This window comes from Oncorhynchus mykiss, chromosome 30 (genome assembly GCF_013265735.2).
Source record: "Oncorhynchus mykiss isolate Arlee chromosome 30, USDA_OmykA_1.1, whole genome shotgun sequence".
NCBI classification, from domain to species: Eukaryota; Metazoa; Chordata; class Actinopteri; order Salmoniformes; family Salmonidae; genus Oncorhynchus; species Oncorhynchus mykiss.
In genome coordinates, this window is record NC_050570.1 from 15,263,248 (window position 1) to 15,280,520 (window position 17,273).

Here is a 17,273-nt window from a genome sequence, read left to right on the forward strand (position 1 = left end):
TTATTGGAAGAGCCCTCCCTTACAGTGTTTGTCTTTTGAAGATGTATTTGTATTCGGGCAATTCCATGGTAATGGAATTATACAGACTCTTTTGAAAGTGAGATTATTTTCATGTTAAAATGTGTCAAACAAAAATCATTGATGTAAAAACATATATATATATTTTTCAAACCGTACAACTCTCTGGGGACGACGACAATGGAAATAGTCTGGGTAGCCGTTTGATTAGGTGTTCAGGAGTCTTATGGCTTTGGGGTAAAGCTGTTTAGAAGCCTCTTGGACCAGGATTTGGCACTCTAGTACTGCTTGCCGTGCGGTAGCAGAGAGAACAGTATGACTAGGGTGGCTGGAGGAAAGAGAAATCAGAGGAAAGACAAATGTGCAGGTAAAAGACACATCACGATATACATGTGTTATCAACATTTATTCTGTTATACAAAAGGCAGATAAAATGTACAATCTCTGGAAAAACACGTTTCTCAAGCTTCATTCATATGAATGGGTCTACATGAACATATTACAACACATTTTCTTAATTGTCAAAACATGGAAAACAAAATAGATACAAATATTTTCCCTTCAAAGAGTGGATATAGGCATCAAACATCGGTAATATCAAAAATGGTAAGATTCCTTCAGCTCCCGAGACTAACAAAAATCAACTGTTATTGTGAAAACTACTTTAACAACATCAAACAAGATATAAATTAGCAGATTTCAACATTTAACAACACATTTAACTCTAAAACATGTTTTATGTACAGATGGAGGACATAGGTTCAAATGTCTGTGTCATCCTATAAGTAATGAGCAGGAACTGCTGTTGCTCAAAAATCCACTAGCTGCTCTGTTAGATAGAGATGGAGAGTTCGTATGTTTAAGCAGTAATTCAGTCATATCTTATTCACCCAAGAGTTGTGTTCTGAGAGACATCTCCTCTCACACATGGAAGTTAGAACATTACTCTCAGTCTTCTGTCTCCAGACCTTTCCCAAACAGCACATTATCATGTTTTCTCCTTTGTCATGATTGTTTATGTAACTTTGTAGTTCTATCATTTTGAGAACTCCTGCAATCATTGCACCTATACAGTGATGCCTTGATATGTCTTTGATTGTTATTTAATGTACCTGATTGGGAAATGCATTTTCTACTATGACATTAGTATGGTCTCTCCCCTGTGAGTCCTCATGTGCACTTTCAGATTGGTGCCAGTGCTGAATCTGGTTCTCCTTTTTCTCCTGTGTGAATCTTTATGTGCACTGACAGATTACTGGCAACGCTGAATCCTTTTCCACAATCAGGACAGAGATATGGTTTCTCCCCAGTATGGGTCCTCATGTGTCTTTTCAGATCTCCAGTCTGCATGAAGCATGTACCACAAACAGGGCAGGAAAAAGGTTTCTCCCCTGTGTGGCTCCTCATGTGCACTGTCAGCTTACTGTTCTTGCTGAACCACTTACCACAAACATGACAACACAACCTAGCTGCAATGTGAGTTTGGAGGTGCTCTTTCATACCTTCTGTGGACTCCATATGCTTTCCACACACCCCACAAAGTGTTTCTTTATCCTTAGTATGAGTTTGAACATGTTTCATCAATGAGCCCATGTAATGAAAATACTTACCGCACACCTTACAACAAGGAGTAGCATGACCTTGACTGGGTGATTTCAGGAGGGACAACTGAGTAGATTTCTCACCCTTAGTGTTGATACGGGACCTTTGTCCTTTTACCATCTCTGTTCTCTTTGATTTGACTTGCTTAAAACCTGATGGAAGTCTTTTATTCTCCATACCAATTTGAACTGCAGAACAGACTGGATTTCCTGTAGAGTGGGGCTGAGAGACACTGGTTGGTTCTGGTTCCCTATAGTCCTCTCCATCAGGTTCTGTTTTGATCTGTTCAGTTGTAGTACTGGGTAGAATGTCTCTCTCTTTGTTTCCTTCCTTTTGGGCTTGATAGATATTTGAGAGCCGAGTTGGGTACTCCACACAGTCACTTTTTACACAGGCAGGAGTGAATATGTAATCTTTAGTAACAGTCTCAATCCGTTGAATCTGCTCTTCCTCCTGAGTGGTCCGGAGTTCCTCCTCTTCATCTTTAAATTGTATGGTTTCTGGGTCCTCCTGCCCCAGATTGGGGCTCCACTCCTGCTCATAGTGCTGCTGCTCCGGGGGGATCTCCGCTTCAGAGACAGAGAGAGTGAGCTGCTGGAAGTCTGGAAGAAGGATAAGACGGAAAATTTAACGACATGTATGTAACAAGGTAGGAATCAAAGTATTGGTCAGTGTTTCATGTGGGACCCTAATTAGTGATCAACTTGGGAAATGTATAAAAGCACCCCATTGTCCTGAACAGGTGAGAGCTTTGTACTGGAAGTTCCTGTATGTGTGTATTTTGAATAATGTAGTAGTAGTAGAAGTAGTCATCGTAGTCGTGTGTCCGCCCCGTCTGCCGAAGTTGGGACTTGGGATTGATAACATTGAGCACACAGCCATGCAATCTCCATAGACAAATATTTGGCAGTAGAATGGTCTTACTGAAGAGTTCAGTGACTTTCAACGTGGCACCATCATAGGATGCCACCTTTCCAACAAGTCAGTTTTACACATTTCTGCCCTGCTAGAGTTGCCCCAGTCAACTGTAAGTGCTGTTATTGTGAAGTGGAAACGTATAGGAGCAACAACAGCAGCTTAGCAGTCACAGAACAGGACCACCGAGTACTGGAGTGTGTAGCGTGTAAAATGTTTTGTCCTCAGTTGCAACATTCACTACCAAGTTCCAGACTGCCTCTGGAAGCAACGTCAGCACAAAAACTCTTAGTCAGGAGCTTCATGAAATGGGTTTCCATTTACAGAGCAGCCGTACACAACCCTAAGATCACCACGCACAATGCCATGCCTGGGTTGGAGTGGTGTAAAGCTCGCTGCCATTTGATTCTGGAGCAGTGGAAATGCATTTTCTGGAGTGATGAATTACGCTTCACCATCTGGCAGTTCGACGGACGAACCCTGGCGACAGATGTGTGTTTTATTAAGACAGTATGCATATTTTCCCTGTTTTCTTGCACCGACGAGCCATTAAATCACGTTAAGGAGGAAACACCTTTGCAGCCTGAATGGATGACGTACAAAACGGTCACCGGGGAGACACGAGTGTATTACCGGCTGGGCACATTAATCCCAGACGATAGTGAGGATCAATGGAATGCTCCTCAGAGGAGAAAAGGGAGGACCATCCTCCTCAGTGAATTTCATAAACATAAAAATTGTGAAACATTAAAGTTATCCTTTTTAGATCAAACCACACAAAAAATATTAACATTGCCAAATAATTGATTAAAACACAGTTTTACAATGAAGGTCAACAGTAGTCTCAGCAGCACTCTGTAGGGTAGCACATTGGGGTAGCCGGGGGACAGCTAGCTTCTGTCCTCCTGTGGGTACATTGACTTCAATACAAAACCTAGGAGGCTCATGGTTTTTCACCCCCTTCAAAAGACTTACAAAAGTAATTATGACAACTTCCGGAGGAAGTCCTCCAACCAAAGAGCTCTTTTAGCATGAACTCATGTTGTCCACCCAATCAAAGGATCAGATAATGAATCTAGTACTGAAAGCATAATCTACTGCTAGCTAGCACTGCAATGCAATGCAAAACATGTGGTGAGTAGTTGATTCAAAAAGAGAAAGACTATAGTTGAACAGTTTTGATTAATTTCTTCCAAAATTAAGAAGCAAGAGAGAGAGAGAGAGAGCTACTGTATATTTCGTAGTACATTTTATTTCACTTTCACCTAGCTAGCATCTGGCTCAAACAGAGAGGGATGCTATGTTAGCTAGCAGAATATACAACACTGGAACTTTTCCAAGTCGAGGTAAGCTTTTGGTTTTATTAATTTATTGCCACTGGGGCCTGCCGGTGTAACTGCTAAACTGCTGACTGTACTGCATGATTGTAGTGGCTTTATTAACTTGTTAGTTCTAGTAGCTACGTTAACTATGACGTGACAACTATGTTGGCTGTGTGTGGTTAGAGGTCATGATATGGAAATGTTGTACACTGAAGTCCACAAGCAAAGGGAAAAGGTGAGAGGAGGATAGCGCGTAGACAGATGCAAGAAGGAATATATATATATATATATATATACACACACACATACACGCAACAAGCTGTTTGTATGTGGCTGCTATGAAAGTGAACTGTGTTTGCATGTGATGAGTTTGCAAGGCGGTATTGCATGTCTGTCACCTTGATTACTTAATTATCTCGACCTGTGCACCTACATTGTAAACTTTCATTCAGAGGCTAGGTTGTAGCAACCTCATGATGGGTCCAGGGAAAATTTGAGCATCATGTATTAGCCTAAACCTTTCGATGTTACATTGAGCTGGGTGAATGGAATATATGAATGACAGTCATCCGATATGTTGTAATAGAAATTAGGCCACGCTCATAATAATTTTTTTTAAACATCCTCCCTCATCTTAAACGGCACTGATCACGAATGGTGAGGATTCAAAACGCCCACCCTGGCTAGGCTTGTTGAAATTAAATGGAACAACTGCTGGCATTAGGTCATTTAGGCATACCCGATCATTTTCATATTACACTTCCTCTAAAAAAAAAAAATAACCAACTCGGGTATTGCTCCTTTATTTCGTAAAATTGAGTTTGAGTTAGTTAGACAAACGTCATGAGTAACAAACCTGCTCTGTGTAGGTTTAACGGTATCTCAGGTTGAAGAACAATGTCGAGCATCCTCTGTAGACGGACAACTTCCTCCTGATACTCTGCTATCATTTTTTCAACGACCCCGAATATCTCATCAGCAGCAGCTGTTAATCTATCGTTGAGAAAAACCCTCAACAACTGCATTTTAGACATATTTAAAGAATACAAATACATTAGCTAGCTAAGTGGCTGTGCTGTTTTCATCCCATCCATGTCCGTGCAAAAACAACAACATCCGGCATTACTAAGTAAAAACGGGAATCCACTGTTCGTGCGCCTTCAAGTTAACCGATTTTGCGCTTTCGCCACCTGCTGGACTGGAGTGTAACATGGCCAATGTACTGAGTAGCACGTGTCAAACTCATTCCACGGAGGGCGGAGTGTCTCCGGGTTCTCTCTCCTGTGTCCGTAAATTCACTCTGGCTATCTACTCCGATTTCAGGAACTCCCCTGGTTGTCTAGGGGTGCATTCGTAAATTCACTCTGGCTATCTACTTTGATTTCAGAGCGCACTCGTCTGAGTGTGCCAGAGCGCAGAATAACTGATGAATTTACAAACGCCGTTGAATATGGCCGGTGTCAGTAAACGTTGGCAAAAAAAAGCGTAATTAAATTGTTGCAATCATCACAGTTAGTCACTAACGCACTGGATAACATGATCATAGCCTAACCAGCTCTGCTAGGTCGAGTAAAATGGTAAGAGTAGGGGTTCTCTTATTTGTGTCTGGAAGTAGCTAGCAAGCTAGTCAACACCAGCCAGTTAGCTTGACTAACATTGTGAGGTCAGAGCGCTCGGATCAACCCTACTCCTCGGCTAGAGCGTCCAGGGTGCGCTCTGAATGCTCAGAGAGCAAAATGCTCTGAATAATTTACAAACTGACAACTCTCTGAATTTAGGAACGACCAGAGCGCACTATGCGCTCACTCTGACATTCCAGATTGAATTTATGAACACCCTAGGTCTTAATTGAAAGTAGAAACCAAAAACCATCAGACCCTCCATGGAATGAGTTTGACATCTATGTAGCAGCACATGTACTAGTAGTAACGGTTATCAAAACATTTTTAAATGGATAAAACACAATTCATTACCCTCTCTCCTTTGTAGCGAACTAGCTAACCTTAGATCTCTCTCTGTCGATCAGAAGCAAAGATGGTTATGTACCGCCGGATTGTAACCACTACTTTGATAAGCACATGCATTTTATCGTTTTCCAAAGCTTCGCTGGAGCCGTGTGATTAGGTAAGCCATGGTTGCTTGCTGCTAATGAGCAATTATGTTAGGTTAACGCTCTGCAGTTAGCTAGGTTCTAGCTAGATACCCACCGAATGTGTTACGTGTACAACGCACAATACCGCCCTTACAAGTAAAACTAAAACCAGCATAGGCTACCATAATGACTGTTGTTACCTTTTTATTGACAAGTATTTAGTGATTTAGCCAGTTACTTTTTTACGTGGTCACATGCTAGCTAGCGTTAGCCCACCAGGGAAAGGATATTTAGCTAGCTAGTTAACGTGTAGTCAGACTTGCTAGCTAACGTTAGGCTGGCGCCATGGCAAGAATAGTTGGTCATCTAGCATGTCACCACTTAGAAAAGTCTGACTACAAAAACGTTAAGCTAATGCTACCTAGCTAGCTAAAGCCTGGTGGGCTAGTTAGTTAGGCACCTTGGTTGGCTAGTTAGCCACATTAGCTAAAGTTGACTAGTTAGCTGACAACGAACTTATGGGATCAATGTTTTCCCATAGAAAACACATGTTTTTGTTCCACGAGTGCATCTGTTGTACATGACTAATAAAAAATGACTGCTGAATTTAGTTATACATGTCAGCAGGGATGGCAATTAAGCTAGCCGGAGTCTAATTCTGACACAGCAGTGAAATGTTGCCTTTACAAACATCGCATGCCACAGATGTAGGACCTGAATGTAGAAATTGTTGGCTGCTGGCCAGTGCCCAAAATCCTTTGTTACATTACTGCATGTCAGTCCCTTTCAGATGATCCCCCTATCACTGTTGGTCCTCCTCAGTGACCTCACGGCAGAGGGTTTTAACTTTCCTCTTGAGAATTTGAATCAGAAGTAATCGTATGACGCATTGCAATATTTCACCTCTTTGGGCAAATAGGACCCTAGATTGTCCAGATCATCTAGTTGAGCATTCTAGCAGAAATGTCCCATCCACATAGTCAGATTTTAGATGTGCAGATAGCCCGGTCTATTTTACCAATCTGAAGAAGCTGTTTATTGGGAAACGAGAACAAACAATGAGGCGTGAGGATTGGGTGCTGAGGGACCACTTGTCACATGGTGGGTTTGTGACATGATAAACAAAGCATTTTCTGCCATGATAAAGATGTTGATACAGCATTGAAAAAGACCCACCACTGACTAAATGTCTATTTGTTTTCCAGACCAACAGGAGTGCATCCCTCAGACCATCTGGTGCATGGACATCCTGTGCCAGTGTGATCCAGTTGTGGAGACGACAGCACATCGAGCCTGTGGACGAACAGGTCAGTAACTCATCAAATATGATACAATATTGTGTAAAACAGAATTTGTATATGCATTGAAAAATGGATTGGAAGAAAACCTCAAAGTAGGAACAAAAACAATGTGCATAAACTATTTACAAGTTATTTACAGATGTTCACTGTTGCAGTGCCAACTTCGGGAGCATGTGGTCCTTGAAAAACTCATCTAGTCCAGCAATAGGAGTCTGCCAGAGGTCGTCACGCTGGATGGGGATGGTGACAGAGGCTTTGGTGGTCCACACAATGAATAAGCAAGTGTCCTTTCCAGTGTTGTGGAGCTGCCCTTAACCTGCTGCCATTAAGGATGGTATTCACGGAGTCTGTAAGACCCTCCCTTCTGGATATAGAAATCCTTTGACTTCACTGCCTCTTCAATGTTAAGGTAGGGACCACTTAACCTAGGGACCACTTAACCTCCACCACTGCTGTGGTGCCCACTCTAGCTATCTACCACCAGACCATCCGGTGAGGCACCCAGGATCCCAGACCCCGTGACCAAAAGCCTTGACTCCTGCCCATCCATCTCTGTAGCCATTTTGAATGCCTTGATGTCCTTCGTTATCTGTGCCCCATTTTTACCACATTCAACGTCTCAACACCTTTAAATGTATTCCTTGTAAGAAATGTGCAATATAAAGTTTTATTTGATAACATTGATAACATGTAGAATATTTCATAAACTGTCATTTTCATATAAGGGCAAGTACAGTTTTTCTATAAACTTTTAATTGATAACTTGGGATTTTATGAGTTGACATAGCATATAGTGGGAAGGATCCTATAAATCAAGACTGTGTGAATTCATGTACCACTCTGAATAAATAAACTGTGCCTTTTGAAGATTTGTCTCTGGTCATGAAAGTACAATACAGACTGGATGTCTAAACAAAGTACATTCTGAATGTGAATAGATTTGTATATTCATTCTCATCAATGACAACATTCTAGAACTGAGTTATCACTCATCGAAGTCTGGTATCTGGAATAATCTGGTTAATGATTGTATAATTGATTAAGTGTCTATTTCCTTGTAGGATGTTGACAGCCTTTTAGAAAAATGTTTATTGCAAAGATGCTCAAACTTAACTTAAAAAGTTTTGACTAAAATTATATACCCAAATCTAATTGCTTGTAGCTCAGGCCCTGAAGCAAGGATAAGCATATTCTTGGCACCATTTGAAAGGAAACACTGACGTTTGTGAAAATGTGAATGTAGGAGAATATAACACTATAGATCTGGTAAAAGATAATACAAAAAAAAAAAAAGGTCTTTGGTATTTATTTTGTACCATCATCTTTGAAATGCAAGAGAAAGGCCATAATGTATTATTCCAGCCCAGGTGCAATTTAGATTTTGGCCACTAGATGGTAGCAGTGTATGTAAAAAGTTTTAGACTGATCCAATCAACCATTGCATTTCTGTTCCAAATGTTGTATCAAGACTGCCCAAATGCGTCTAATTTGTTTATTAATAACTTTAAATGTTCAAAATTGTACACTCCTCAAACAAACAATATGGTATTATTTCACTGTAATAGCTACTGTAAATAGGACAGTGCAGTTAGATTAACAAGAATTTAAGATTTCTGGCAATATCAGATATGTAATGGGAAATGTTCTTGTTACTTACAACCTCATGCTAATGCTAATCACGACACAGAATCAATTTTATCCCTAATGCTGGCCCTGACCAAACTGGTAAGTTTCCCCTCACTATAGCTGCACTTCTCCACATTGCCAGACTTACAGTTGAAGTCAAAAATTTACATAAACGAGTTTTAATGACTCCAACCTAAGTGTTTCAACTACTACACCAATTTCTTGATAACAAACTATAGTTTTGGCAAGTCGGTTAGGACATCTACTTTGTGCATGATGACACAAGTAATTTTTCCAACAATTGTTTACAGACAGATTATTTCACTTATAATTCACTGTATCAGAATTCCAGTGGGTCAGAAGTTTACATACCCTGAGTTGACTGTCATTAAACAGCTTGGAAATTTTCAGAAAATTATGTCATGGCTTTAGAAGCTTCTGATAGGCTAATTGACATAATTTGAGTCAATTGGAGGTGTACCTGAGGATGTATTTCAAGGCCTACCTTCAAGCTCAGTGCCTCTTTGCTTGACATCATGGGAAAATCAGAAAAAATTGTAGAACTCCAAAAGTCTGGTTCATCCTTGGGAGGAATTTCCAAACGCCTGAAGATACCACACTCATCTGTACTAACAATAGAACACAAGTATAAACACCATGGGACCACGTAGCCGTCATACCGCTCAGGAAGGAGACGCGTTCTGTCTCCTAGAGATGAATGTACTTTGGTGCGAAAAGTGCAAATCAATCCCAGAACAACAGCAAAGGACCTTGTGAAGATGCTTGAGGAAACAGGTACAAAAGTACCTATATCCATAGTAAAACGAGTCCCATATCGACATAACCTGAAAGGCCGCTCAGCAAGGAAGAAGCCCCTGCTCCAAAACTGCCATAAAAAAGCCAGACTACGGTTTACAACTGCACACGGGGACCCCAAAGATTGTACTTTTTGGAGAAATGTCCTCTAGTCTGATGAAACAAAAAATATAACTGTTTGGCCAGAATAACCATCGTTATGTTTGGAGGAAAAAGGGGGACGCTTGCAAGCCGAAGAACACCATCCCAACCGTGAAGCACGGGAGTGGCAGCATCGTGTTGTGGGGGTGCTTTGCTGCAGGAGGGACTGGTGCACTTCACAAAATAGATGGCATCATGAGGGTGGAAAATAATGTGGATATATTGAAGCAACATCTCAAGACATCAGTCAGGAAGTTAAAGCTTGGTCACAAATGGGTCTTCCAAATGGACAATGACCCCAAGCATACTTCCAAAGTTGTGGCAAAATGGCTTAAGGACAACAAAGTCAAGGTATTGGAGTGGCCATCACAAAGACCTGACCGCAATCCAATAGAAAATTTGTGGGCAGAACTGAAAACGCATGTGCGAGCAAGGAGGCCTACAAACCTGACTCAGTTGCACCAGCTCTGTCAGGAGGAATGGGCCAAAATTCACCCAACTTATTGTGGGAAGCTTGTGGAAGGCTACACGAAACGTTTGACCCAAGTTAAACAATTTAAAGGCAATGCTACCAAATACTAATTGAGTGTATGTAAACTTCTGACCCACTGGGAATATGATGAAAGAAATAAAAGCTGAAATAAATAATTCTCTCTACTATTATTCGGACATTTTACATTCTTTAAATAAGTGGTGATCCTAAATGATCTAAGACAGGGATTTCTATTCTGATTAAATGTCAGTAATTGTGAAAAACTTAGTTTAAATGTATTTGGCTAAGGTGTATGTGAACTTCCGACTTCAACTGTATAGTGGTCTTATCCCTTTTAATGCTCATCCTTGAAAATTGACAAGGTCTGAAATAGACACCAAAGTCGACATCTGTACAAACAATTATCTAGGCTATGTAAAACAAAATGATTGTTTGATTTACTGCTCTGATAACTAGCTAGCTAAAGTGTAGTCTTCTGCTAGCTAAAACAGAGAAAGGAGACGCAAAGTTCATGGGTTGGGCACAAAGGTCTCTGAAGGCGCTCGTGAACTGTAGCTGACAGTGTCGGCTAGAGATGGCGTGCAGGAGCTTCCTGTCTCAACGTCAACAGTGAAGAGGCGACTCCAGGATGCTGGCCTTCTAGGCAGAGTTCCTCTGTCCAGTGTCTGTGTTCTTTTGCCCATCTTAATATTTTATTTTTATAGGTCAGTCTGAGATATGGCTTTTTCTTTGCAACTGCCTAGAAGGCCAGCATCTCGGAGTCGCCTCTTCACTGTTGACGTTGAGACTGGTGTTTTGCAGGTACTATTAAATGAAGCTGCCAGTTGAGGACTTGTGAGGCATCTGTTTCTCAAATTAGACTCTCTAATGTACTTGTCCAAATGAAAGTGACTGCTTTATCTGCCTTTACAATGAAAACGAGTTAGAAAATGTGAACATACACTGAGTGTACAAAACATTAAGAACACCTTCCTAATAATGAGTTGTACCCATTCCTTTTGACTTCAGAACAGCCTCAATTTGACGGGGCTTGGACTCTACAAGATGTCAAATGTGTCCTTTGGGGGGTGGACCATGCTTGATACACAAGGGAAACTGTTGAGCGTGAAAAACCCATCAGCGTTGCAGTTCTTGACAAAGACCGATGTACCCATTCAAAGCCACTTACATTTTTTGTCTTGCTCATTCAACTTCTGAATGGCACACATACACAATCCATGTCTCAATTGTCTCAAGGCTTAAAAATCATTCCCGTCATCTACAGGGATTGACATGAATTTAACAAATTACATCAATAAGGGATCATAACTTTCACCTATGTCATGGAAAGAGCAGGTGTTCTTAATGTTTTGTACACATTGTATATTTTATGGAAAAGAGATGTATGTTTCTGGATGATGTGCCATGCTGCCTTGTTGACAAAATGACTGAATGGTGCAGTTTACTGTTCTATTAGAGAAGGGCACTCCTCCCTCACCACTTTTGCCCGGTCATGTCACAGGCCACAGACCGGTGCACCACGGCTCAGGTTAATAGAACTCTCACTGTTTCTCCCGTGTGAGCCCTCATGTGTATCTTTTAATCAGGGCAGTAACATAGCCTGATTTCTCCTCTGTGTGAATCCAAATGTGCATTTTCAAATAGTGCCTGTAGCTTTTGCCACAATGACTGCAATGTTATGATTTCTCCCCTGTGTGGATCCTTCTGGGATATTTCAGAGTCCCACTCTGATTGAATGTTTTCCCACAATCGGGGCAGTGATATGATTTCTCCCCTGTGTGGCTCCTCATGTGCACTGTAAGTTCATTGTTTAAGGTGAACCATTTACTACAAATATGACAACAAAACCTGCAAAAAATCTGCAATGTGAGCTTGTTTCCGGGTGACTACCTCATGAAGCTGGTTGCGAGAATGCCAAGAATGTGCAAAGCTGTCAAGGCAAAGAGTGGCTACTTTGAAGAATCTCAAATATGTGTAACACTTTTTGGGTTACTATATGAATGTGTTATTTCCTATTTTTGATGTATTCACTATTATTCTACAATGTAGAAAATAGTACAAATTAAGAAAAACCCTTAAATTAGTAGATGAGTCCAAATGTTGACTGATACTACAAATCATTGGTGTGTCATTTCAGTGAGAAATATAATTAATAGAATAAACCTATCCCTTTAGACAACTATAATCATTGAAAATGTAAATGAATTGAAATGTTAAGTTTCAATTCACACCACAAATCTTGAATGGGAATGTCTATTCTATTATCAGATATGAAGGTAAACCCCAGATGCAGAACACATCAAATAAACAATAGTTTAATATTCCAACAGGGGCAGGTAATAGACAGGTCAAGGCAGGCAGGGGTCAGTAAAACAGAGATGGGGCAACGGTACCGGGCAGCAGGCAGGCTCAGGGTACGACAGAGGTCGGTAATCCAGATAGGGGCGAAGGTACAGGTCGTCAGGCAGGCTCAGGGACAGGCAGGCGGGCTCGGAGTCAGGACAGGTCAAAACCAGGAGGGCGAGAAAAGAGAGACTGGAAAAAGACGGCGCTGCGCCACAAACCACTGGTTGACTTGAACAAACCAGATTCACCTTTCAGCAGGACTATAACCTAAAACCCAAGGCCAAATCTACACTGGAGTTGCTTACCAAGAATATGTTTCTAAGTGGGAGATATACAGTTTTGACCTAAATCTACTTAAAAATCTATTGCAAGACATTAAAATAGTTGTCTAGCAATGACCAACAATTAATTTGACAGCTTGAAGAATAATGGGCAAACGTTGCACAATCCAGGTGTGCACAGCTCTTAGAGGTTTACCTAGAAAAACACAGCTGTAATTGCTGCCAAAGGTGCTTCTAGAAATGATTGACTCGGGGGTGTCAATACTTACGTAATTAGACATTTCTCAAATACATTTGTATTAAATTTGCAAACATTTCTAAAAACATGTTCATTTTTCATTATGAGGTATTGTGTGTAGATGGGTGAGAATAAAACGATTTAATCCATTTGGGATACAAGCTGTAACACATGTGGAATAAGTAATGTGGTATGAATACTTTCTGAAGGCACTATTTAGGTAAACTGACAACTTCACGAAAACAATATGCACGCTTCAATGGGGCAGAAGACCGATGAGTTGTAATTCTGGATGGCCAGATAGCTATCAACAATGACAAGAAACTGCCATGTGGGTAATCGTAAATGACTCGTTTAATCTTGTCCTTGATACCATGTCTTGTTTTGAAGTGTTTTATCGGATTTCATGTTCAGTGCTCCTTTTGCACATTTATTTGTGTCATCACACTCCCTCATCCGATTGGTCGAGTAGGCGGGCCTTCTGACTTTGTGACTGTGGTAACTAGTGACAACCTGAGGTGTCTCACGTCATCTGTCTCTGGTATCGCTCTAGTGTCGATCACAATGGGCTTGTTCGACATTGCTACTGACAGACTGATCTACCGATGATACATTACGGTTTTACCCGTCTCGAACACGGCCTCTGAGCTAATATGGTCAAATAACCGCGAAAGTAGTAGAAAACACATTTTGCTGTATCGCCACTCTACATTGAGATGCAGTGCCTTAGACCGCTGCTCCACACAGGAGCACCAAAAACATGGATGCATTTTGTGTTATGTTTGAAACTTACCTGAGAACTCATTTGTATCATCGTTTTATTACAGGTATAACAATAGTATGACATGTTCATATATTAGTCTCAATAGATCACATTAGGAACAAAAATCAAGCAACCTGATCTGTTAAGTATGATATGTGAAGGGTAATTCCATCTTAAACTCCAGTTCAGTGCCAAAGATAGATTACAGTTTCTTCATACTGTAGCTAGTCAACTTCAATTACAGATAGCAGATTCAACCCAGAGTCAGGTTCAAGCAGAGTTATCTACTGTATGTGAGTTGTGCTCAATTTCATTCAACAATAGTCCAACATTTAATTTGATCATCAAACTAGGCAGATACAATATTTATTTAAATCATAATCTTCACTCATTTTCAGCAATAGAGATTATTCTTCAGGGGAGATAGCTGTGGTACTGTACATATTTTTACTCAAATAATAAACATTGGCACCAAAACAATACTATTAATGTGCAGTCTTGCTTTCCAGTTCTCCTTTCGTCCTCTTGCCCTGTGTAATATACATTAGAAGTCACTAGGTGGCGCCCATAGACAAAACAAATCCCGCTCATGCAGCTGTCTAAAATGAAACTAAATCAAAACAAGCAAGCACTAGTAAAATGAGATGAAAAACAACAATTTCTCATGCATTGTCTTGACATTTGGCTCCCCTTGTACATACAGATATACCACAATGAAGGTTCCCACCCTCTGCTCCTCTTTCACATAACAGTGGTATAGTTCACTCCAGCTCCCAAGCCAACTCTTCCACATTAGTTTCATTGGGCAAGCAACCCGCCCAGTGCTTCTTTGGGTCCTGACAGACAATCGTATTGTGCTTGCAGCTTACAGCGGAGATTGTCCATGGTTGGGGTGTTGTTGGTCTATAGTGGTTCTCTGTCCACAGGGCTGTCTCAGTCTTTGACCAGCCGGTAAATATGGTGCTGGGCTCCATGCTCACTAGTAGACACCTCAAAGACATAGGCTATACACAGCAGGGTCTCCAGTGTGTCCCTGTTGATCACAACCTGCAGAGAGACAGACCCACATGCACAGTTATTTTACACCACTAACTAACTATAATACTACTACACACATTTCTCAAAAATATACATTTTTAAGCAATACAAATGAGTTTATTTTGCATACAGGTCGTTTTCATCTCTCACTGACAGAGTGGTACAAGCAATTACACAAAAGTGTCATGTCAAAAAAGCGAACTGTCAAAATGTATGAGCTCCTTTTGAGAACAATACTTTCACCATATCATTGTTCTATCCCTAAAAGAAGCACTTGTTGCATAATCCATAGCATTGATACGCGTGTGTGCAGCTCATGTTTAATATGGGCTAAATCAGCCCATTGAGAACCTAATAACATGTTGCGATGTGATCTGCTGTGTGGTTTCAATATGGTCATTGTGTCTGGACTGCAGTTGCCAATGGAATGGACCGTGACTTGAACCCTTATATTGATGACCACATTGTTACTATGGTGGTACTCTCCTTGCTCTCAATCACTTCTGCTTCTGTATTGAAAACTCTTCAAGCAGGTGGTTGACAAGTCAACAGTTGTCTGCTACAATATTTTAATGATAGATGGTAATTGTGTGCGTGCGCCTTTACCTGCAGGATGGTGAAGTTCTCCAATACACTGTTCATCATGTACTTCTCTGGCAGGTGTTTGAGCTTGTGGATGAAGTTGATCATGTATTCACACAGTGGGGACCGGTGGATCCTGAACACATACCGCCCATTCTCAAACCGTGCATACTCCGTCTGGACACACACACACACAATGTATCCAATATATGATATACTGTATGTTCAATATACCAGGACATGGTCCTAGAGATATCACATTAAAAATAAATTATAGCCCTCATAGATGAAATTAAAGGCATGTCATATGTACCTGATAGATAACACTAATTATAAACTGGGTGGTTCAAGCCCTGAATGCTGATTGGCTGACAGTCGTGGTATATCAGGCCGTATACTACGGGTATGACAAAACATTTATTTTGAATGATCTAATGACGTTGGTAACCAGTTTATAATAGCAATAAGGCACCTCGGGTGTTTGTGGTATATGGCCAATATACCACAGCTAAGGGCTGTATCCAGGCACTCCGTGTTGCGTCGCGCTTAATAACAACCCTTAACCATGGTATTGGCCATATACCACAAACACCCCAGGTACCTTTTTGCTTAAATATAGTCTATAGATAATAGCTACCATAATCACTGTTGAATGTTATTACATTATAGTAGATGACTGGCCTGGCTTCCCCTCAATATCCATGTGAATATGTGTATGTGTTTGAGTGTTGTACAACATCTCTGTAGGGATAACAGTGATGCTGTGGTGGACAGGCAACACAGAACAAAGGTGTTCTGTCCCAAATGGAATCCTTTTCGCTATAGTGTGCACTACTTTTGACCAGGACCTATAGGGCTGATCAAAAGTGGTGCACTAACTAGGGAATAGGGTGCCATTTGGGACATGCTCAGTGAGTCAGGGTGAGGAATGTAAGTGTTGTCTTGTGATGTCTGTTCTGGACCACAGAGCAGGAGAATAGTGAGTTGAATCCATCACAGCCACTGGTTGGGTTATTGTTCATTCGCAGAGGGATAATAATCACAGTCATTGACCTCAAATGTTGACCCCGCCTATCAGTTCAACTGTCAATCATTCAAATCCCCTTATATTTTAGTACCAGGTCAAATACTTACCTAAGGTCTACCAGCATACTAGAACCTGTGTTCTATCAGCAGTCAAGAGTCAGTAAGTGTGGAGAGATAACAGGTCTAAAATATCTATTTTTTTATGCCAATCCTGGACCCAAAGCTCTACATAATCCATATCTGTTACTGTATCTACTGTACCTACACCAGTCTATCTACATCTATGGTATGCATTTCTTCATTGTTTGTTTTTTTACAAGTACTTTTTAGTCTCTACTGATCAAATCAAATATATTTATAAAGCCCTTCTTACATCAGCTGATATCTCAAAGTGCTGTACAGAAACCCAGCCTAAAACCCCAAACAGCAAGCAATGCAGGTGTAGAAGCACGGCGGCTAGGAAAAACTCCCTAGAAAGGCCAAAACCTAGGAAGAAACCAGGCTATGAGGGGTGGCCAGTCCTTTTCTGGCTGTGCCGGGTGGAGATAATAACAGAACATGGCGAAGATGTTCAAATGTTCATAGATGACCAGCATGGTCAAATAATAATAATAATCACAGTAGTTGTCGAGGGTGCAGCAAGTCAGCACCTCAGGAGTAAATGTCAGTTGGC

At 40.9% G+C, this 17,273-nt stretch overlaps 2 protein-coding genes and 1 long non-coding RNA gene across 13 annotated transcripts in view; 1 reads left to right on the forward strand and 2 right to left on the reverse strand.

Moving 5' to 3' along the window:
* Positions 1-411: 411 nt before the first annotated feature.
* LOC110521402 (zinc finger and SCAN domain-containing protein 2) lies at positions 412-5,004 on the reverse strand. The gene is made up of 2 exons (XM_021598932.2): positions 4,714-5,004; positions 412-2,222 (listed from the first exon to the last, which is right to left on the reverse strand). The coding sequence occupies exons 1-2, from the start codon at positions 4,910-4,912 to the stop codon at positions 1,201-1,203; spliced, it is 1,221 nt and encodes a 406-aa protein (XP_021454607.2). The 5' UTR covers positions 4,913-5,004; the 3' UTR covers positions 412-1,200.
* Positions 5,005-5,478: 474 nt separating this feature from the next.
* LOC110521405 lies at positions 5,479-8,117 on the forward strand. The gene is made up of 3 exons (XR_002473132.2): positions 5,479-5,981; positions 7,155-7,256; positions 7,406-8,117. It is a non-coding gene; the product is annotated as an uncharacterized LOC110521405 (long non-coding RNA).
* Positions 8,118-13,995: 5,878 nt separating this feature from the next.
* The window catches only part of LOC110521407 (transcriptional enhancer factor TEF-3), a 45,599-nt gene continuing 42,321 nt past the window's right edge, over positions 13,996-17,273 (reverse strand). For all 11 annotated transcript variants that reach the window (XM_036968724.1, XM_036968718.1, XM_036968722.1 and 8 more), the window contains 2 exons: positions 15,599-15,751; positions 13,996-15,001 (listed from right to left, as the gene is read on the reverse strand). In XM_036968724.1, the coding sequence (XP_036824619.1) occupies positions 14,888-15,001; positions 15,599-15,751 (267 nt within the window). In that variant the 3' untranslated portion in view covers positions 13,996-14,887. The remainder of the gene's footprint in view (positions 15,002-15,598; positions 15,752-17,273) is intronic.

Excerpts from the sequence above, each read along its gene's own strand:
- LOC110521402 (XM_021598932.2), bottom strand. The coding sequence starts at position 4,912 with ATGTATTTGTATTCTTTAAATATGTCTAAAATGCAGTTGTTGAGGGTT. Across the intron at positions 2,223-4,713 it reads GTTAAACCTACACAGAGCAG|ACTTCCAGCAGCTCACTCTC; the intron begins GTTTGTTACTCA and ends TCCTTCTTCCAG.